At 40.7% G+C, this 22,852-nt stretch overlaps 1 protein-coding gene across 1 annotated transcript in view; it reads left to right on the top strand.

The window, feature by feature from the left end:
• The window catches only part of LOC124281218 (integral membrane protein GPR155-like), a 55,605-nt gene that overhangs the window by 23,907 nt on the left and 8,846 nt on the right, over positions 1-22,852 (top strand). Inside the window, 9 exon segments of the mRNA XM_046717244.1 lie at positions 413-527; positions 2,669-2,834; positions 3,503-3,658; positions 5,896-5,979; positions 10,736-10,944; positions 13,029-13,122; positions 16,661-16,708; positions 19,550-19,790; positions 22,024-22,346. Of these exon segments, the coding sequence (XP_046573200.1) occupies positions 413-527; positions 2,669-2,834; positions 3,503-3,658; positions 5,896-5,979; positions 10,736-10,944; positions 13,029-13,122; positions 16,661-16,708; positions 19,550-19,790; positions 22,024-22,346 (1,436 nt within the window).

Consider the following 22,852-nt stretch of genomic DNA (forward strand, 5'->3'; position numbering starts at 1 on the left):
TTCACACACTGATGTAAGTAGTCTTACTCTTAGAATTACCTTGATCAGAATTGTCATGATCGGAATTGTCATACTATTGTATGAGATCTGTCCGATTGCGTTATATAAGAATGAGCATACACAGTGACGAATACTTTGTGATGCACACGTTTGCAGTGTAGGGTACTGGGTACATGTATTCACTTTGATTTTGTTTAGGGTATATACGGAAACATACATGGGCTACCTATCTGTTGTACCCATGCTGACGACCCCTTCAGCAACTGTTCGGCAGGTGGAGGTTACTTTCATCCATCCCAACAGGAAAGTTAGCAGCCACTAGAGGGCAGGCAGGCAGCTCTTTCCGACACTGATCGACAGGCGCGTTGACTTTTGTTCCTGATTTTGAACATTGGTTTATTGTGTATTGCAGCGGATGCCTATAGTGCAGCTGCGCTGTTCTATCTTGGCCTCAGTCTGGTGGGGAAGGTGAAGAGTCTCACCGGCATCGCGCTCCTCGGACCAGTCCTCCTCATCGGTGCAAAGTCGTAAGTTGGCACATATCGTGAAGTTGGCTGACACTAGTGGTGTTTCGATGATCAAAAAACAATCAAAAATCGATCGGAAAAAAACATGTTTTTAATTAATCGGAATTTTCTTGTTTTAGTATAGCACACTTGAATGAAGTAAACTAATCATGAAGTTTAATGAATATTCACAAACAAACATGCGCTCAGCAGCGTAAAGCTATGCGCATTGTAAAATTTTAACCAATTTTATTGTTTAATTACAATTCCACTGTCTTTCTTACATACAGTCGAGCACCGTTGTCTCGATATTCAGGGGACCAAGAAAAAATATCGAGTTATCCAAACTTCGAGACATCCGACCAGGGCATATCATCACATATCACTATGAAAGAAAACAAAACAAAGAGTAGATTTCATGTATAAATATTTGCATATACATTTTTACTCACAGGGATTGGAGTCACACACGATACAGCACATCTTACTGTGTGCATCTTGAATGATAATTCATCTCATCCTCCATCTCTCAATTCCACAAATATTGTGAACGCATCTGCCGTTCTCAACTGCGATTACACAAAACCCTCATTGGATTCTCAGTATGTTTTGATTCAAAACTATAATCCGTTATCAGTAGTGTTTAGTCATAACAGTGAGTACTTCCTAATTAATTCCTTCTTAATTAATCCTAATTACATAACAAACAAGTGACACCTTCAACTCAGTTAGCCCTAATTAGTTTACACTACCGCATCCCTTTGATTCATGCCGTACGGTGTGTAAACGTGTGGAAACAACCTCAGTTCAGAGGAATACCTGCCCACGAAAGGTAGGTGAATATCGAATTGCTGTGTAAATATCGAGTTAAAAGGGTAATTTTGCTTGTTGGGACCATGAAATTATATTGAGATATCTGAAATATCGAGACATCCGTATCGAGTTAAAAGAGCTTGAATAATGATAAATTATGAAGGATTCTGCCGGGACCGAGATGTTATATCGTGACAACCGAGATATCGAGTTATCAGAGTTCGACACAACGGTGCTCGACTGTCCGTGCATTTCATTGCATGACAGTATTAGTTATAAAAGACATCAATTAGAAAAAACCTCTTAAAATTATTGATTCATTAAATATATATTATATATTTCGATTATAATCGATAATCGTTAGTGGATTTGGTTTCCCGATTCCCAACACTAGCTGACACAGTATGGATTTGAATCGGATTGTTTCTAATCACAAACGCAAGTCTTACAGACCCTGAGCATACTGAGGGGATCTGAATTTGTTTGCATTTTATTCCAAAGAAAAGGCTGAGTGCTACTGAAAGGCACTAATTTTGTTTGCATTTTACTCAAGTTTAGGTGACACTGAATCTCTCTGAATGTGTTTGCATTCGATCACAATTACATATACCAGTACAAACTGTTGTCATGGTTTCTGAACAAGAAATATGGTGTCTATACTTGCTGAAAATTGTAGTGCAATGAAGCTCAAGCAATGAATGTTGTGTTATAATTTGTGTGATGTAAATGAATATTGATATTTTTATCCGAAAATATTTTGCTTTGCTGACATGAAGATACATCATGCCCATAATTAGTGATCGCAATTCTGGTCTTTCGTTTATTTTCATCTATATGTAAGTTAGCCACTCACTGATCATGTGCAAGGATAACAGAGTTGATAAGTGGTAAATGAGTGTTTTTCATTCAGTCGGCAACAACTGGAATAAGGTGATTGTGTTTGTTTGTCTTTTTGTTGTTTTACGCCGCACTCAGCAATATTCCAGCGATGTGGCTGCGATCTGTAAATAATCGAGTCTGGACAACACAATCCAGTGATCAACAGCATGAGCATCGATCTACACAATTGGGATACGGTGACATGTGTCAACCAAGTCAGCAACCCTGACCACATGATCCCATTAGTCACCTCTCATGACAAACATGGGTTATTACTGAAGATCAATTCTAACCTGGATCTTCACGGGTCAGTCAGCAACAAGTGGAATGTGTTGACTGTGATGTAGATGAAGCTGTGTTTACTGATGAAGAAAAGTAATGGGAATAAGTTATGATTGTATTGATGATGAGGGATCAGATCAATAGGATGATGATGATGATGATGATGATGATGATGATGATGATTCCAGACTCTTGCTTCCGCTAATAACATGGGAGGTGATTGGCTGGCTAGATATGCGATCCACGTGTAATGAAAGCGAGGCTCTCAGCATGTATGGCTTCCTGTATGGCACATTCCCAACATCGCCCTCTGTCTTCCTCTACGCCAGTCAGTACGGCTTCGCACAGGATGTGGTAAGACTTCCGCAGGAAACTAGCACTGCCCAGTGACCCAACCAGTTTTATTGATGTTCAAGCTACTTAAGGACTAGCAAAGTGTCAAACATTTGTTGGGTATTTCTGAAGGTGATTGTAATGTGGGCTTAAGTAGATCTTCTTGGATAATTTCACTGCTTCAGTGTGTTCAGTTTGTTAATTATAATATAAAAACAAATATGTTGCTTGTCACATAAGGTGGCAGGGGTAGCAGGGGCTTGAAAGAGCCTGAAATTTGGACATTTTACCCTAAAAAGCCCTAAATTCGTTTTATCACTGAAAATGCCCTGTATTTAGTAAAACTTGTCATGTTATGATTTTACAGGAAACTAATATATACATGTATTAAAAATAAATTGTGGGTATTAATTAATCTCCATTACAAAGCAAAACTTTTCCAGTGCAGCGATGTACCGTTATTTCCCTCTCATAGTCAGCCCCACATTTGACAAACCTTTTGTTTATTCAGTTACCTATGCATTTTGTGTACATTATTTCTTTCGTTCTTAAAATTGTTGATTGGGCCTTTAAACAACCCTGAAAAGGCCTTAAATTTTATTGCTGATATTTTATTGCAAGCCTGGATGACGGCATATGATTTAAAGTGGTACTCCAGCATAATAGAACAATCACTGACACTGCTTCAGGTTGCAACTGGCATGGTGGCTGGCACGTTCATCTCTGCACCCCTCATGTTTGTGTCGGCCAAGATGATGACAGTGGTGGTCAGCAACGAGTTGGACTACAAGGCCCTCCTCCTCGACACCAACTTCGACACTAGCATCGTCAGCATAGTCTGCTGCGTGAGTCAGTCTTCAAAAGTTACTTTGGATTTCATCCTTGAGGGAGGAGCTTTTGAAATTTACTTTAGGTTTTATCACAGTGGGATTTAGTAGCCTTTGAAAATTCACTTTAGGTTTTAACCTAGAACTGAAAGTGATACAATAAGACATTGTCGGATCAGAACATTTTGGCATAGATTAGTATTTAGATCAAAGTTTATAGATTGGCCAGACCAATTTTATTTCTTGTTTTACGGATCTGCCGGTCGTAGTTTTTCAAGAATAAGAAAAAAAATAAAAATTATTTTTCCCCGCTCAAAAAATAAAATCCTCATGTTTTTTATTGGCCAAAAATGTCAACTTTCAAGAAAATGTTTTTTTAAATTGTATTTTGCCCCATATACACTTCATAAATTGCCAAAAGTAAAATACTTCTAGTATTTAGAAGGAATATTACTTTGACCGGTGATTTTATTTTATTTTTTTTCCCTCCTGCCTTTAGGTTTTCTGAGGACAAAAATCTGTAAAACAAGATATAATATTGGTCTAGCCTTAAAATGAAAAGCACATCCTCAGCTTATTGATAAAAAGACTGCCATTGTGATATGGATACTAAATATATGTTAGTCATTACTTAATGTATTTTACATTGCTCTGTAAAAAAGAAGTTGTTTATCCATATATAATTATCCTTCCTTCCTGGGAAATTTCCGAAAACATGTTGAAAAATACTGAAAGAAATTGTCATGGGAAAGTCTATTTAGCATCATATGGAAATATTCATGCCAAATATTTTTCAGACCCAGTGACTACTCCCAAAATCCAGAAACGAGAGATGATTGATACTCATCTGCAATATTCATGCTATGTTTTGTCTTTTTGTTAAATTCGAAATATTTTTTTATAGCTTATTTGCTAGATTCCGTAATAATATGGCCATATTATCATTGTTACAACCATATTCACAAAAACTATGTTATTCTCCCTTGAGAGCCACGCCGACGACCCGGGTCCGAATCCCCACTTGGGTACAATGTGTGAAGCCCATTTCTGGTGTCCCCTGCCGTGATGTTGCTGGAATATTGCTAAAAGCGGCGTAAAACCAAACTCAGTCAGTCAGTCAGTCCCTTGGGAGCAGTGAAGGAGGATAACAATATATGGATGAACAACTTATTTTTTATCACTTCTTTATTACAATGGGACCGCCTCCGTGGTGTAGTGGTTAGAGCGTCCGCCTGGAGAGCAGAAGGTCGCGGGTTCGATCCCGACCGCGTCATACCAACAGACGCTAAAACGCTACTTGTTGGTCCCTGCCTGGCACTCGGCATTAATGGGTACAACAAGGACTGGTCGGCTCGGAGTCAGTATAATGTGTCTGAGTGGGGTATTCATGCTTCACTGCGGCATGGTATCTCAGTGGGCTAGCACTATAAAACCAGCTTAAGTCTGGGCTAGTACAAGCAGCCGCACACGCACATACACACGCATGCACGTCGTCATATGAGCGAAATATTCTCAAGCACGACGTTAAACCAAACTTCACCTCACCTCACCTTATTACAATGGGAGCTCTCACTGTAAGAAAGAAGTTGTTTATCCATATATAGTTATCCTTCCTTCCTGGGAAATACCGAAAACAGTTAGTAGTGCTGTAACGATGCATCAAACTATCGATGGATTGCAATTGTTGAATCTCTGATAGAAATTAAGCGACGATGGAAGCGAAAAACTATGGATGCATCAATAGTATGTGTGACTATCGATAGTTTAGTAATTGACTTCCGTTGGTAAAAGCGCAGCGCAAAATACAGGAAGTACCAGATTCGTTCACTTTGATTTAGAGTTATCCACCCCGGTTACCTCTTAAACAAACATGGCGGTAAACACGGCATGCGACTCGGAGTTTGAAATTGTGAATAATAATAATAAGTTTATGCTTAAACTGTTTACTTTATCTGGGTTTCAAGTTTCTTGTCAATTAGTAAAAGAGACTGAAACTACTTCAACTAGTTTTTATTTTATATAAACTATACATTCATTTGGGAAATGACTTCAAATGAGACAATTCAAGGAGAAAAAAACTATTGCAATAGATCATCGCTATCACAGTTGTTGTTCCCCCTCAATAGTCACCCCTAACATTTAGAGGCTTTATGGTTTAGGAGCAGGAAACTATGCCTTTAATAAAATCATCTCAAGTTTTTAGTTGTAATGCTGGTTGACATATGTGTAACTCACTCACTCTTCTTGTTCCACAGGTGTGGGTGATGGGGGTGTTCATTCTCAGCGGCAAATGGCGACGTTGTCCACATAGATTCACTCTCTGTCTCGTCTTTTCTCAGGTTGGTGAAAATAATACAATTGATTTTGATGATGATGTTGGATACATCAGTAATCTAAACATAATGGTTGACTTGATACTGGATGGTATCACCGTGGAAGGTCTACTGACGAAGAATGGAACATTTCATTCTCAATCAGTTCATCACTGAACTGATTGAGAATGAAATGTTCCATTCTTCGTCAGTAGACCTTCCACGGTGCTTTGAGGTTTCAGTAAGATAGCAGGTAATTTTAGTCATTTTGGTCACAAGATAATAAGCTTTTTGAATGCCCATCAGGAACCGTACAATATGATGTGAATCTGCATATATAATGCTTGTTCGTTTGTTTTTAACGGCCCACTTAGCCATATTCTAGCTATGTGATCTGTCTGGTCTGGTACAGATAATCCAATGATTGGCATCAACAAACCATTATGGGTATATGATGACATGCACCACCTAGTCAGAGAGTCTGCCACCCAAACCTCTACGTTTAATAGACCCGTGAAGATCCGAGTTAGAATTGGTGTTCGGTAACCAATGCTTGTCATAAGAGGCGACTAACAGGATCAGGTGGTCAGGCTCGCTGACTTGGCTGGCACATGTCATCAAATCCCAACTGCATAGATCGATGCTCATGCTGTTGATCACTGGATTGTCTGGTCCAGACTCGATAATTTACAGACCGCTGCCATGTAGCTGGAATATTGCTGAGTGCGGCGTAAAACTAACTCACTCACTCTGACCACCCAATCCAATTAGTTGCCTTTTAAGACTATATAACGAGGATATTTCATGTGGTTTGTATGATGAGATTTTGGTTGGTAGTTGTCTAATGCTTAACTCTGCAATATTTAAGTTACATCACGACAACCTGTGGAAGTTAAAGTCTTTGTGTCGTGTGTGTTTGTCGGTGAAGTCTGTGTTACAGCTGGTGTAGTGTGCATGTTGATATATGTGTGTTGCAGTGGGTGTTGATTATGTAGATGTTTCCGAATGTCTCTATGTTACAGCTGGTGTAGTGTGCATGGTGATATATGTGTGTTGCAGTGGGTGTTGATTATGTAGATGTTCCCGATGTCTCTATGTTACAGCTGGTGTAGTGTGCATGTTGATATCTGTGTGTTGCAGTGGGTGTTGATTATGTAGATGTTCCCAATGTCTCTGTGTTACAGCTGGTGTAGTGTGCATGGTGATATCTGTGTGTTGCAGTGGGTGTTGTTTATGTAGATGTTCCCGATGTCTCTCTGTGTTACAGCTGGTGTAGTGTGCATGTTGATATCTGTGTGTTGCAGTGGGTGTTGTTTATGTAGATGTTTAAGATGTCTCTCTGTGTTACAGCTGGTGTAGTGTGCATGGTGATATCTGTGTGTTGCAGTGGGTGTTGATTATGTAGATGTTCCCGATGTCTCTGTGTTACAGCTGGTGTAGTGTGAATGTTGATATCTGTGTGTTGCAGTGGGTGTTGTTTATGTAGATGTTCCTGATGTCTCTGTGTTACAGCTGGTGTAGTGTGCATGGTGATATCTGTGTGTTGCAGTGGGTGTTGTTTATGTAGATGATCCCGATGTCTCTGTGTTACAGCTGGTGTAGTGTGCATGTTGATATCTGTGTGTTGCAGTGGGTGTTGTTTATGTAGATGTTCCGATGTCTCTCTGTGTTACAGCTGGTGTAGTGTGCATGGTGATATCTGTGTGTTGCAGTGGGTGTTGTTTATGTAGATGTATCCCGATGTCTCTGTGTTACAGCTGGTGTAGTGTGCATGTTGATATCTGTGTGTTGCAGTGGGTGTTGTTTATGTAGATGTTCCCGATGTCTCTGTGTTACAGCTGGTGTAGTGTGCATGGTGATATCTGTGTGTTGCAGTGGGTGTTGTTTATGTAGATGTTCCCGATGTCTCTATGTTACAGCTGGTGTAGTGTGCATGTTGATATCTGTGTGTTGCAGTGGGTGTTGATTATGTAGATGTTCCTGATGTCTCTCTGTGTTACAGCTGGTGTAGTGTGCATGGTGATATCTGTGTGTTGCAGTGGGTGTTGTTTATGTAGATGTTCCCGATGTCTCTATGTTACAGCTGGTGTAGTGTGCATGTTGATATCTGTGTGTTGCAGTGGGTGTTGATTATGTAGATGTTCCCGATGTCTCTATGTTACAGCTGGTGCTGGTGTGTGCATGGTGATATCTGTGTGTTGCAGTGGGTGTTGATTATGTAGATGTTCCCGATGTCTCTATGTTACAGCTGGTGTAGTGTGCATGTTGATATCTGTGTGTTGCAGTGGGTGTTGATTATGTAGATGTTCCTGATGTCTCTCTGTGTTACAGCTGGTGTAGTGTGCATGGTGATATCTGTGTGTTGCAGTGGGTGTTGTTTATGTAGATGTTCCCGATGTCTCTGTGTTACAGCTGGTGTAGTGTGCATGTTGATATCTGTGTGTTGCAGTGGGTGTTGTTTATGTAGATGTTCCCGATGTCTCTCTGTGTTACAGCTGGTGTCATGTCTGTGGATGTTAATGATGTCTCTATGTGTTGCAGCGGGTGTCGTTGTGTTGATGATGTCTCTATGTGTTACACTACAGCTGTTGTCATTGTGTTGATGTCTGTATGTGTTACAGCTGTTGTCGTTGTGTTGATATGGATGTCTCTATGTTACAGCTGGTAGTGTGTCGTGTTGATGATGTCTCTGTGTTGGGTGCGGATGTCGTCTCTATGTGTTGCTGGTGTAGTGTTGATGATGTCTCTATGTTTTGCAGCTGGTGTCATGTCTGTGGATGTTAATGATGTCTCTATGTGTTACACTACAGCTCTTGTCGTTGTGTTGATGTCTCTCTGTGTTACAGCTGTGTGTCGTTGTTTGATGATGTCTCTCAGCTGGTGTAGTGTGCATGTGTGACAGCTGGTGTGTGGGCATGTTGATGATGTCTCTATGTGTTACAGCTGGTGTCATGTGTGGGGATGTTGATGATGTCTCTATGTGTTACACTACAGCTGTTGTCGTTGATGTTGATGTCTCTGTGTGTTACAGCTGGTGTCGTCATGTGGGGTGTTGATGTTGATGTTGCTCAGTGATGGGTGTTGTTGATGATCTCTATGTCTCTATGGTGTTACAGCTGGTGTCACATGTTGGTGATGTGTCTATGTGTTACAGCTGGTGTTGTGTGTGTTGATGTTGATGATGTTGATGTTACATGTCGATGCGTTGTTGATGATGTCTCTGTGTTACAGCTGGTGTGATGTGTTGATGTCTCTATGTGTTACAGCTGGGTGCCGTGTGTGGGGATGTTGATGATGTCTCTGTGTTACAGCTGTCCTGGTGTGTTGATGTTGATGATGTCTCTATGTGTTACAGCTGGTGTCGTGTGTGGGATGTTGATGATGTCTCTGTGTGTTACAGCTGGTGTCATTGTGTTGATGATGTCTCTATGTGTTACAGCGGGTGTGTTATGGTGTTGATGATGTCTCTATGTGTTACAGCTGGGTGGAGTGTGGGATGTTGATGATGGTGATGTTGATGATGTCTCTATGTGTTACAGCTGGTGTCGTGTGTGGGGATGTTGATGATGTCTCTGTGTTACAGCGGGTGTCGTTGTGTTGATGATGTCTCTATGTGTTACAGCTGGTGTCGTGTGTGGGGATGTTGATGATGTCTCTGTGTTACAGCGGGTGTCGTAGTGTTGATGATGTCTCTATGTGTTACAGCTGGTGTAGTGTGTTGATGATGTCTCTGGTGCCGTTGTGTTGATGTTGTTACAGCTGGTGTCATGTGTGGGGATGTTGATGATGTCTCTGTGTTACAGCTGGTGTCAGTGTTGATGATGTCTCTGTGTTTGATGTTGATGATGTCTCTATGTTGTGTTACAGCTGGTGTGTGATGTCTCTGTGGTGATGTTCATGTCTCTGGTGTTACAGCTGGTGTGGTGTTGATGATGTCTCTATGTGTTACAGCTGGTGTGGAGTGTGTGGGGATGTTGATGATGTCTCTGTGTTACAGCTGGGGGTGTTGATGATGTAGTGTGTGTGGGATGTTGATCTGTGGGGATGTTTGATGTCTCTGTGTGTTACAGCTGGTGTCATGTGTGGGGATGTTGATGATGTCGTGTTACAGCGGTTGTCGTTGTGTTGATGATGTCTCTATGTGTTACAGCTGGTGTGATGTGTGTGCTGATGTTGATGATGTCTCTGTGTTACAGCTGGGTGTGTGTGGGGATGTTGATGATGTCTCTATGTGTTACAGCTGGTGTGTGTGTTGATGTTGATGATGTCTCCGTTACAGCTGGTGTCGTGTGTGTGGGATGTTGATGATGTCTCTATGTTACAGTGGTGTTGTTGTGTGGGGATGTTGATGTCTCTGTATTCTTGATTTGTGTGTTGTGTCGTGGTTGATGATGTCTCTATGTGTTACAGCTGGTGTCGTGTGGGGATGTTGATGATGTCTCTGTGTGTTTACAGCGGTGTCGGTGTCGGGATGTTGATGATGTCTCTATGTGTTACAGCTGGTGTGGAGTGTGTGGGGATGTTGATGATGTCTCTGTGTTACAGTGGTGTGTGGGGATGTTGATGATGTCTCTATGTGTTACAGCTGGTGTGTGTGGGATGTTGATGATGTCTCTATGTGTTGATGTTGATGATGTCTCTATATGTGTTACAGCTGGTGTTGTGGGTGGGGATGTTGATGATGTCTCTATGTGTTACAGCTGGTGTTGTGGGTGGGGATGTTGATGATGTCTCTGTGTTACAGCGGGTGTCGTCGTGTTGATGATGTCTCTATGTGTTACAGCTGGTGTCGTGTGTGGGGATGTCGATGTACAGCAGCGCTACCACAGTCCACACGTGGCAGGAGTATCTCCAGATCACGCTGCTGCTGGTGGGCGTGTTCAGCACCCGCACATGGACTGCCGTGGTGTCTGTCGCGCTGTGTCTTCTCCATGTACGGGGACTCTGCTTCCTGCTTCGTATTCAAGTCTGGCTCTTTCTCTTTGGATTTGGGTAAGTATTACTAACATACAGTGTACGAGTTAATAAAAGTCACTGGCATGGGGGACAAGTTAGTGAAAATGTTGCTTGCCCAAATCATACTTCACTGGCCCTGCAAAATATCAATATCAAAATGCACACCAGTCAGAATTGGTGTGATGTTTGCTAATTGAAGATGTTAAACGTTACATTTGTATTGTAATGGTTCCAAACCTCTTTTGCACAAGGGGGCGGTGGGGCAGCCAAGTGGTTAGAGCGTTCGCTCATCACGCCAAAGGCCTGGGTTCGATTCCCCACATGGGTACAATTTGTGAAGCCCATTTCTGGTGTCCCTCGCCGTGATATTGCTGGAATATTGCTAAAAGCGGCGTAAAACCATACTCAGTCAGTTAAGCCCATTTCTGGTGTCCCCCGCCGTGATATTGCTGGAATATTGCTAAAAGCGGGTAAAACTAAACTCAGTCAGTCAGTCAGTCAGTCAGTCCAGATAGGGATGTAGGGGCATGCAATCTAAAGAGTGAGTGAGTGAGTTTAGTTTTACGCCACGAGTTTAGTTTTTAACCACTAGGCTACCCCACCGCCCCCCCTATCTGGAGTTCAGTACCATTTGTGGCCAAGTTGTTCCCGAATATTTTGTATGCCTTTCTAGAGTTGAGTTCTACATCTGTTTTTCAGAATACATTATTCTAAGCTAGAGTTTAGTGCCATATGCGACTGTTGTTTCAGAACACCTGTATCGACATCATCAAGACCTATGAGTTCATTTAGTTAACCAGTATCCAGTAAAAAAACATAAGTCCAAACCAAAGCCATGGTCTTGTTACATTTCACTACCACTTACCAAAGAATACTGATCCTCATTTCAGGAATATGCACCTGAAAATTGCAATTCTTCTATTTTGTACAACAAAGTAAGCTAAACCAAGTAATAGTGAATAACAGGGCTCCAGATAAGGGCCTTATCGGCGTATGTACGGATAAAAAAATGCATGATACGGTAGGAAATAATTTAGAAAACAGAGATACAGATACGAAACCACGGCAATGGTGTACGGTCTTAGAATCATTTACAGACGTATTTATCTAAGAAAAGTATTGTTTTATTGTATATTGACCAGTTTACACAAGACTAGCAATGTTGTGGTGCGTATATGAAACAAAACACAAGATTACTGATAAGCCATTAAATTCCATTCAGTACTCCAAATGTACTCTTAAGATTTTCCAGTACTCCTATATTGAAAAAATAAGGAGTACGTACTCCTGATGTTGAAAAATTATCTGGAGCCATCACAAAGCCGTTAAAGAACTGAAGCAGTAAATGTATTGATGTCAATTTCTGTAACATTAGGAACCTGACTTTTCAGAGTATGTTCTTAATCCATCAGATGAATGAGTGAGTGACAGAGTTTAGTGTTACGCCGCACTCAGCAATATTCCAGCTATATGGCAGCGGTCTGTAAATAATCGAGTCTGGACCAGACAATCCAGTGATCAACAGCATGAACATCGATCTGCGCAATTGGGATACAATAACATGCATAGGTGGATCCAGAAATTTCCGAAGGGGGAGTTCAGGGGGTTCGAACCTCCTGAACCCCACCTTGGCTCTGCCATTGCAAAACATTAACTTCAATGTGGTCTTTAGTTATTTTCAAAAGGGGGGGTTTCGAATCCCCTGAACCCCCCTTCTGGATCCGCCACTGACATGTGTCAACCAAGTCAGCGAGTCTGACCACCCGATCCTGTTAGTTGCCTCTTACGGTCAGGTGAATGGAACACTAGGAAGCAGATAAATGTACATGTGAAAACCAAAATATAGCAATCAGTGAGATTCTTTACAATCTTGATTTTGAATTGCATGTTCGAACAGATGGGATAAGGAATTTGAAATTTTACTTAACTCCCTGCCCACATCCCCAATCCTATGATAATAATAATAATAATAGGCCATTTATATAGCGCCTTTCCACGTCACAGGGATATGCTCAAAGCGCTTCCACTTAGGAAACTACTGGCCACTAAGTAACAGACAGGCAGCTATTTAAGATGCTATCAGTACCCTATTTAACGTTGAGTGTTATACGTTGTTTCAGATTACCGTTCTTGGTTGTGGGGTGTCTGTTCCTGCTCGGCCACGACCAGATGGTGCATGAGATAGACCCTTCCTTTCACATGGGGGAGGTGCAGGTAGGTCTCACCTGTAATTAACTAAACCTCACCTGTATATTCTCTCACTCTCTCTCTTTTACACTTTTACCTTATCCTTTATTTGTCTTTATAGCTGTAGAAATAATGCATAGTGTCATTAATTGAGAGTTAGTAATTAATTGCTTAAGACCGTGGAAATTTTAAAAGTGAATTTAAAATGAAAAGTTATATGTATTTATTGTGAAGATGCATCTAAGATTTAGCCAGCGTAATTTTGCTGGAATATTGCTTTTTAAAAGCGATGTAAAACCATACTTTCAAGCTGAAAGGTTGAGTTATTGTTTTATTAACTTTGCTGTAATTTATTGTGAGTTGGCAAAAGTGATTTAAATCAAAATTGTCACTAAATATGTATTTCCATGGTGTTTACTTGCTTATCTAACTGAACATAAAGGGATAGAAATTAACCAAGAAACTCTCCTGGTCCTAGCTGGAATAGTGCTAACATGGCAATATTCCAGACAAAATGTTTAAAGTTTAACCATCCCTTCATATACCTGGGCCCATTTGCACAGAACGATCTTAGCGCTACAATTATTGTAAATCCTTAAGATCGCGATCTTAGGCATCGGTTACAATCGCCATCTACTTGCACAAAGCAATTGTAGGCTAAGATTATTGTAAGTTACAATCGAAACTTACAATTGGTCCGGACCAATTGTAAGGAGCTAAGATCATTTTAGAAATGGCATTCAAATTAGTGTCTGTTTCACGCAAATAATCAGCTTTACGTTTGGAGATTGCATTTATATTGCATGAAACTGTGTGGTTCGCCTCGACATTTCAACAACACGGAGAATGCACAACTGATTTAACGTCGGGTACATTTTTATTTACTGTAGTGAAACACATAACTATCGAGTCGACATCACATAGTACTATTCCCACCCGATTCAATGTTGGAATAAGTGTGAAACAACATACCTTCTTGATAATCAAGGAAAGGATAATAGCGAATGGTGTCTGCGTGCGATTAACAATGGCCGTGACCTTTTCATTAACTCAAGAGCAGATAATTTTAGTTTATGGGCAAGATGGGAGTGGTTTCCCTTGGCATATGCCGTTGCCGTACAGTCAACATACTGATATCTCTTTTCGGTCATGGAGTGATTTTGTCTTAGTTTATCATTAAAGTAATCTACAATTAGATACAAGTTAACGTGCAAAATCAAGTTTCTTTCTCATCCATAAATCTAAATTTGATTATGCAATTTAAATATATACAAGTAGTCATCAAATAGGGATATACACATGATGGGGTATTAAAAATTTCTGTTTCAAAAGAATTTCACTTTAAGAAAAATATTAATCAACATAATAGGGTTAAATAATTAATATACTGTGAATACGTATTCAATAACTACTCTCTTGAAATATTATTTAATGCACGTATTTCCCTGCCAAGCATTCTTTACAACACTTCTGTAGCCATTGTTTTATTGTATTTTATTCTAGGTTATATTTAGGATTTTACCCTCCCCCCTCCCCAACAGCTGCGTGATTAAACAACGCCTCATTGACAACCATTGGCAAATCATACATTTAGGTGTTATATCATAAGGAAATACTGTTTATATTTGTTATTTTAAGTTCCATAATTAAGTCACTAAATCTAGATCCAAATTTATTCATGTATTTTTCAGTATTTCAGTATTTTCATAAAAACATGGGTAGGTATTTCTGTGGTTGCAATATCACATTCTCAGTTCATAAATCAAGACAGTTAGAATGTAGAAAAATATATGCTATCGTCCCACGTGTCGGTTCCTTCTAAGATTTCTGGGACTTTTTCATGAAAATTCTGCAAGGTGCGATTGAGGGAGGTATGTATTGTGTGCTGGGACCAGTATCACTTTTTATTTGCGCAGCATGCTATGCGCACTTTGAGACAACTGTAGACGGGAGTCGAGTTTAAGAAATTCGTACCACCACCGTTGAAGAGTTCGATCTTAACTAAGATCGCGATCTTAAATACACGCCGTCTTACAATCGCTCTAAGATCGGCTTTGTGCAAGTGGATTAGGGCAATTGTATGGTGATTGTAAAGTTGATTGTAAGGCCCTAAGATTGATTGTAACTAAGATTGCTCTGTGCAAGTGGGCCCAGGGCATTAATGAAGCAGGTCTTGGCTAGCGGGCCTGTGCTAATTTCTATCCCTGACATTTTAATTTTTGTTTTTTGCCATGAGAATAGATGAGAGTTTTCTAGCTTCTGCCCTAACATGTCACAACAAAGTCTTCCTGTATAGGCTTCCTGCCTTCTATTTTGAGGGAGAGGAGGTGGGAAGTGGTAGGGTGTCCAAGAAAATGGACTGCTGGCTGAAATAACAGGGTTTGATTTAGCTATGTATAACATGCACCAGTGCAGCGGATATTGAAAAATGCGTCCCCACATGGACACAATGTGTGTAGCCCATTTCTGGTGTCCCACGTCGTGATATTGCAGGAATATTGCTAAAAGCGGCGTAAAACTGAAATTCTTTCACTCACTCACTGAAAACATGTAACCTGATATTTACATTCTACAAGTGCATGTGAAAAATAATCAAACTTGTGTCTTACCCTTCAAGTCTACACTCACATAATTGATTTTTGAAATCATTTAATGCCTTTGAGCATTTTTACCATACAAACCCAATACCTTGTTTGTATGTAGTTTTTTAAATCCTCAAGAACTTCAAGATAATGTGCATGTTTACCTATGCAAAATTTTGAGGACCCGAGTGCATCCTGGTTTTGTTTGGTGCAAGTAGGTTTTCATATCAACTGGTGCAATATTAATCACAGTTCCTAAAATCAAACCTTGAATTGGCCTCATTCTAGGTTCTCTTTTGATTTGTATTGTAGATGACATCATCTTTCTGAAACTTTAGTAAAGAATTAATCTTCACTTGATTTTGTTGTGTCCGTAGGCATCCATTAACCAGAATAAATTTTGTAGATTATTCAAACATCACCACATAGTTATTGCATGCAGCATTACCAGTTTCGTTTATTTATGCTTTTAATGATTGTTTACTGTATTAGTGTTTTTTTAACACATTACAAATAACTGAATATGTATGATGGTTTTCGGGTGGACCAAGCAGTCAGTATTCAAATTCAAATATCAATTATGTTGAATATTTAGTGCTGAAAAATGTAAAAAGTTGGTTGTCATTATTTTCAAAATCAATTGAAATGAAAGCCCTATTTGAAGAGCAGATAAATCTTAAGCTCTTCTTTAAATGTCCAAACTAATCCCTCGGCTGAGCAGGAGCGTGGTGTTGCTTAGTGGTTAAAGCTTTCGCTCATCACGCCGAAGACCCAGGTTCGATTTCCCACATGGGTAAAATGTGTAAAGCCCATTTCCATAATGTAGCTGGAACATTGCTAAGAGTGGTGTAAAACCCAACTCACTCACTCACAGACAGTCAATATGCGTTATGCATGTTCAGTTGTTTGTTATCACGGTTTATCACACCCTTTCTCACTCTCTTACTTAACCTCTCCCTTCGGATGTGGTTCCTGTTTTTCAGATGATATTGGGACCCAAAAATCAACATCGGGATCTTGCACTGTTAATGGTACTTTAAGCATGTTTGGAAAAATATCATTGTCTCCTTGTATATTGTAATGATCATGATTATGTGAGATACGTTGAAAAGATTCATAGTTAAAATGTAATAGTTTCCAATAATATTTTCGATAAAAGATTTCAAGTTTTGTTTTTAAAGTTTCAAGTTGATTGTTAATTCCATGCATGGCATGAATATGAACAGCATGAATGATTGGCTCATGAAATTAAATCTGTTGTAGTTGTTATGTAACCATTACCATATTGCAATCGCTTTGTGAAACGGCCTGTGATGGTCATACACACTGTGTCAACAGTCAACTTAGCCCAAAGGCTTGGATTGTTTTTCACAGTATCAAATCCGGGGTAGAATAGGTCTTCAGCAACCCAAGCTTGCCACAAAAGGTGACTATGCTTGTCATAAGAGGCGACTAGCGGGATCAGGTGGTCAGGCTCACTGACTTGGTTGACACGTCATCGGTTCCCAATTGCGTAGATCGATGCTCATGCTGTTGATCAGTGGATTGTCTGGTCCAGACTCGATTATTTACAGACCGCCGCCATATAGCTGGAATATTGCTGAGCGTGGCGTTAAATCAATCATTGGATTATCTTGTCCAGGTTTGATTAGTTACATGCTGCATCATAGAATTGGAATGTTGTTGAATTCAGCAATAGAAAATAAGAAATAACCATACACTTCTGTAGTCAAACATTTTTGTGCTGATGAACAACATGAAATTATCAGCTTGAAACTTCTGAGCTTGTTTCTGCATTGAATGCTAGTAATATTTTCCTTATAAATGTTAAGCATGTTTGGATGAATGAGAATGTAAAATATAATTGAAGCTGAAGTTAGATCAGTTAATGACTCTTCTCATTGTAATTTTGTGTTCATCTTTTTTACTTGTACTCTTTGTATAGAGTATGTCATTAAATTAAGAGCCAGTTATACGTTCAAGGTATGTTTTGTATTATGAAATATGTTGTTACTTTGACAATAATTGAAATGAAATATGTGACAGTACTTTCAGAAACATCCAAATATGCTTCTTAAATAAGCTTTGCTGTTATCAGTTTTGTTCTTTCCTTGATGCTAAAGCTAAACAGACCCTGTCAAAGGAATAATCTTGCTTGTACTATTGCTACAGGTACTGTATTTACTTGTACATTTTGAATCTTTGGGATAGACTCATTTCCTAGCAACCTATACATGTCACAACAGGCACTTGGTGAGGGCAAGTGGGATCGGTTATCAGCATAGGGGTTCGTTCAGGGTAAGCTCAGTGTTGCATCAAGGCTGCGCAATTGTGGGAACCCCTATTAACGTACATCTCCCGCAAAAAATGAAAATTGATGTGCGACCTGTCACGCAATATAAATGATCACGTGCCTATAATATACTTGCATGTGTGTAACATGTGTGGGTCTCGTGGACGCATTTACATAACGCAAATCAAAGCGTTTTTGGTAAATATATAAACAAGACCGCGAATCGTGTTGATAACATCTTTGTTTGTTAAACCAAACCAGTTTCATTATTCTCACTCTTTTCATAACAAATACCAAAAGCGGTTTCTTGACCTGTATCATTGTTGTGAAGACATCAGCATTGCAGTAAATACCTATCTTCAGTCAATATGTGATACCCCCTGATTGTCGTCAGGTCCCCCTCTTTTGTAACAGTCAATGTCCCCTTTAATCCCAAATTCCTGGATGCAACACTGCAAGCTCCTAAAGTGTTTGAATCTAGGCCCACTTAAATCTTTCATTTTTAGTATTAACATCATGGCCCCTTTAATTTCACTATTAATTTCATCCACTTATGATAACGGGGTACTTGAAGAAGTTTCATTTTCACTGGGGTAGTGGTACAATGTGTAGAAGATTCAGGTTGACTTGCTGGTGCCGGAATTCGAGTGTGAGATCTGTTCTTTATGATGGGCAGCAGGAGTGAGTGATATACCAGACTGCATCGCCTGTCCACTCAAGCTTTATTTCTCTAGAGAGTGCTGCTAGTTGAAGTCTTTGCCCTGAAGTTTTGTGTACCTGCAGTTTAGAAAATCTTATAAAATATGAAACTTAGCAGGAGTTGAAATCAGTTAAATGTGGGTGAGAAATGAACTTATATATTCTTTCAAGATACCATCTACGTAATGGTGGTGAGGTAGCCTAGTGGTTAAAGCGTTCACTCGTCACGCCAAAGACACAGGTCGATTCCCCGCTTGTGTGAAATGTGTGAAGCCCATTTATGGTGTCCCCTGCTGTGATATTGCTGGAATACTACTAAAAGTGGAGTAAAACCCAACTCACTCACTCACTCACTCTAAATGCTGTTCAAAGCCTTTGTCAATTTAGAATTGCTCGAGTCAATTAGAATAATGATTTTCGCCATGTATGTTTCTCTGCTTAAGGTAATTGATAAATCGGTAAAGTAAGTTCTTTGTGTTTATTTTTTGTGTTTCCAAGGCAACAGATTGGACATAGGTTCAAATGAGCCATAGTTTGATAGGAAGCAGTACCCTTAAAACATTCACTCTTGAAACTTTGTCTGCACTGAGTCTATGATGAAAGTGATAAATATGTATGCCATGTATTGTTTTGAGCTTCCCAGTCTTTTGACTCCAATCTATTTCAAAGTGGTGCTTTGTGCCGTTTCACTCGCTTGCTTAAATTTGCCCAGGCTTACCAAGGTATCTGTGACAATGAGCATGGTACAGAATTTTTGCAGGATAAATGTTTCAGCTCTGAATTAGAATCAACTGAAATTTGATAACATGTTCAATATTGTTTTAATTGATTTAAAAAACATTCATGGCTTTAAATTCATTTAGTATTTCTTTCCTTGCAGTCTATGGTGTCAATTCTAGTCTTGGTTCTTGGCCTTGGTATTTCAATCTTTGCATTGGTCATCCGTCAGAGAAATGACCGATTGTATGTGGTGGAGAGCAGGGTGAAATCAGAGAGAACACCCGCAACCGGAAACGGTGTCCAGCAGACAGAGAGAAGTTCTGTCAAGAGTACTCCCAAACTCAGTGACGACAACAACTCCACACCAACTCAGTATGACTCTTGTAGTGGAGTTTCCAGAGGTAATGGTTACCATAGTAACTGTGGGTTTTCAATCTGAGAAGTTGATAGTTTTAAGAAATGCAGTACAAGAACAGTCTCTTTCAGCATTCTGTCAAACTTCAAGGTCATTTGAAATATGTAGTTTCTTAACTTAAGAATAATATATTTTTTGCTTGTTTACAATGAACATACTAACATACAGCATGCCATCATCATATTTGAGTAGACCATGTTTAGTTCCCCAAATGGGTACGATGTGTGAAGCCCATTTCTGGTGTTCCCCACACTTACACTCACACACTCACTCATTCACACACATTCACTCACCCACGCTCTTACTCACCCAAGCTCTTACTCACCCAGACCCACTCACTGTCAATCACTCACACACACCAACACTCTTACTCACCCAGACCCACTCACTGTCAATCACTCACACACACCAACACTCTTACTCACCCAGACCCACTCACTCTCAATCACTCACACACACCAACACTCTTACTCACCCAGACCCACTCACTCTCAATCACTCACACACACCACTCTTACTCACCCAGACTCCACTCACTCTCAATCACTCACACACACCAACACTCTTACTCACCCAGACCCACTCACTCTCAATCACACACACACCCACACACACCACACCCACACTCTTACTCACCCAGACCCACTCACTCTCAATCACTCACACACACCAACACTCTTACTCACCCAGACCCACTCACTCTCAATCACTCACACACACCAACACTCTTACTCACCCAGACCCACTCACTCTCAATCACTCACACACACACCACACCCAGACCCACTCTCTCAATCACTCACCCAGACCCACTCACCACTCTCAATCACTCACACACACACCCACACTCTTACTCACCCAGACCCACTCACTCTCAATCACTCACACACACACCAACACTCTTACTCACCCAGACACTCACTGTCAATCACTCACACACACCAGACTCACTCACCCAGACCCACTCACTCTCAATCACTCACACACACCACACACCCAGACCTCACTGTCAATCACTCACAAACTCACCTACACCCCACTCTCAATCACTCACCTCAATCACTCTCACACACACACCCACCTCTTACTCACCCGCCTCCGTGGTGTAGTGGTTCTAAGCGTCACAGACACCCACACAGAGCACAAGGTTGCGGGTTCAATCTCACCTGACCCGCGTCACCCACCAAAGACGTTAAAATGTGGTACTTTTAAAAAGAAAATACCCACATACATTCACCTCTGATTCATTCCAGGGACTTAATAAAAAATAGTTTGTTTGTCATAAACAAGAGAACTATGTGCAGTGTGTGATAAACATCCACAACAGCTTATACAACAGCTTATACAACAGCTTATTCAACAGCTTGTAACTACCTGAAACAAAATGTGTAATGTCCTAGCTAAATGTGACATCTAATGTCACAATGTTAACCGTGTTTAGTATCCAGCTGGCCAACTATGTAGATAATGGATTGAGGACATGGCTTGTTGTGACACTTGGACAAAGAATTTGAAACATGACAAGCTCACTGATCAGCAGAAATATGTCATTGTCAGTAGTTCACGCAGAATAGTTAACTTATGATGGGTTTTCTTTGCAATTACATGTTCAACGAGGAGAGTTCTATGGATATATATACAACTTCTTTAATATAATATGAGCGACGTTTCGTTGTAGCTGCTAACACCGTTATCAAGCAAATGAGACCGCCTCCGTGGTGTAATGGTTAGAGCGTCCGCCACGGAGAGCGGAAGGTCGCTGTTTCGATCCCCGACCGCGTCATACCAAAAGACGTTAAAATATGGTACTTGTTGGTCCCTGCCTGGCGCTCGGCATTAATGGGTACAACAAGGACTGGTCGGCTCGGAGTCAGTATAATGTGTCTGAGTGGGGTATTCATGCTTCACTGCGGCATGGTATCTCAGTGGGCTAGCACTATAAAACCAGTTTCAGTCTGGGCTAGTACAAGCAGCCGCACATACACATACACACGCATGCACGTTGTCATATGAGCGCAATATTCTCAAGCACGACGTTAAACCCAATTTCACCTCACCTCATCTTACTCACCCAGACCCACTCACTCTCACTCAGTCACTCACTCTCAATCACACACACACTCACACTCTTACTCACCCAGACCCACTCGCTCTCAATCACTCATCCAGCCTTTCACTCACCCAGCCTCTCACTCACTCACTCACTCATGTATTTACAGTGCCAGGCATAGAGGACATTATTCCATTCCCCAGTGCCGCTAAAAGAGAAGATACCAGCAGCGTCTCATCCGACCAATCAGAAGGTTCCGATACCACGCTGTTCTCCAGCATAGATGAGCGTACATGTCTGACCGGACGGTGCAGTACAAGCCAGAAGCGACAGTGTATCGGTCGACTGCGAACCTACATGAAGAGCGTCAATGTTCATGCTCATGACCCACAGGCAGAGACGCATCAGCCAACATACTCCGCGTTGCAAGAGGAATACCAGACTGGACACCATCTTGTGTTGCTGCTGCTGTTGATATTGTCCATGTTCATTGTGAGTAGTTTGTACCCGGTCAACCACAGTCTTGGTCAATAACATAATAACAATAGGGAATGATGGGGTAGCCTACTGGTTAAAGTGTTCGCTTGTCATGTCGAAGACCCGGTTCGATTCCCCACATGGGTTCAACATATGAAGCCCATTTCTGGTGTCCCCTGCCATGATATTGCTGGAATATTGCTGAAAGCGGCGTGAAACTAATCCCACTCACTCCTAACAATAGGTGGGCCAGCTGTGTCATGCACCAAGATGTGCCATGGAGAGTTATGTCCCTTTGGCATGCCAGAAACGTATAATTGTGGATTCTGGTTTGCCCCAAATATGTTTCAAGGTTTGAAAGAATCACTTGCAGAACATCCGAGACCTACATTGCTTTGGGCTTTCCGAACACATTAACCTGTCAGTCGGTGACACAACTAGAATAATGTTAAAACAGAGATCCCTGAAGATCCGGGTTAGAATTGATCTTCAACAACCCCTGCTTGTCGTAAGAGGCGACT

The sequence above is a fragment of the Haliotis rubra genome, unplaced genomic scaffold (assembly GCF_003918875.1).
Source record: "Haliotis rubra isolate DU_JTF1 unplaced genomic scaffold, ASM391887v1 Scf108, whole genome shotgun sequence".
NCBI lineage: Eukaryota > Metazoa > Mollusca > Gastropoda > Lepetellida > Haliotidae > Haliotis > Haliotis rubra.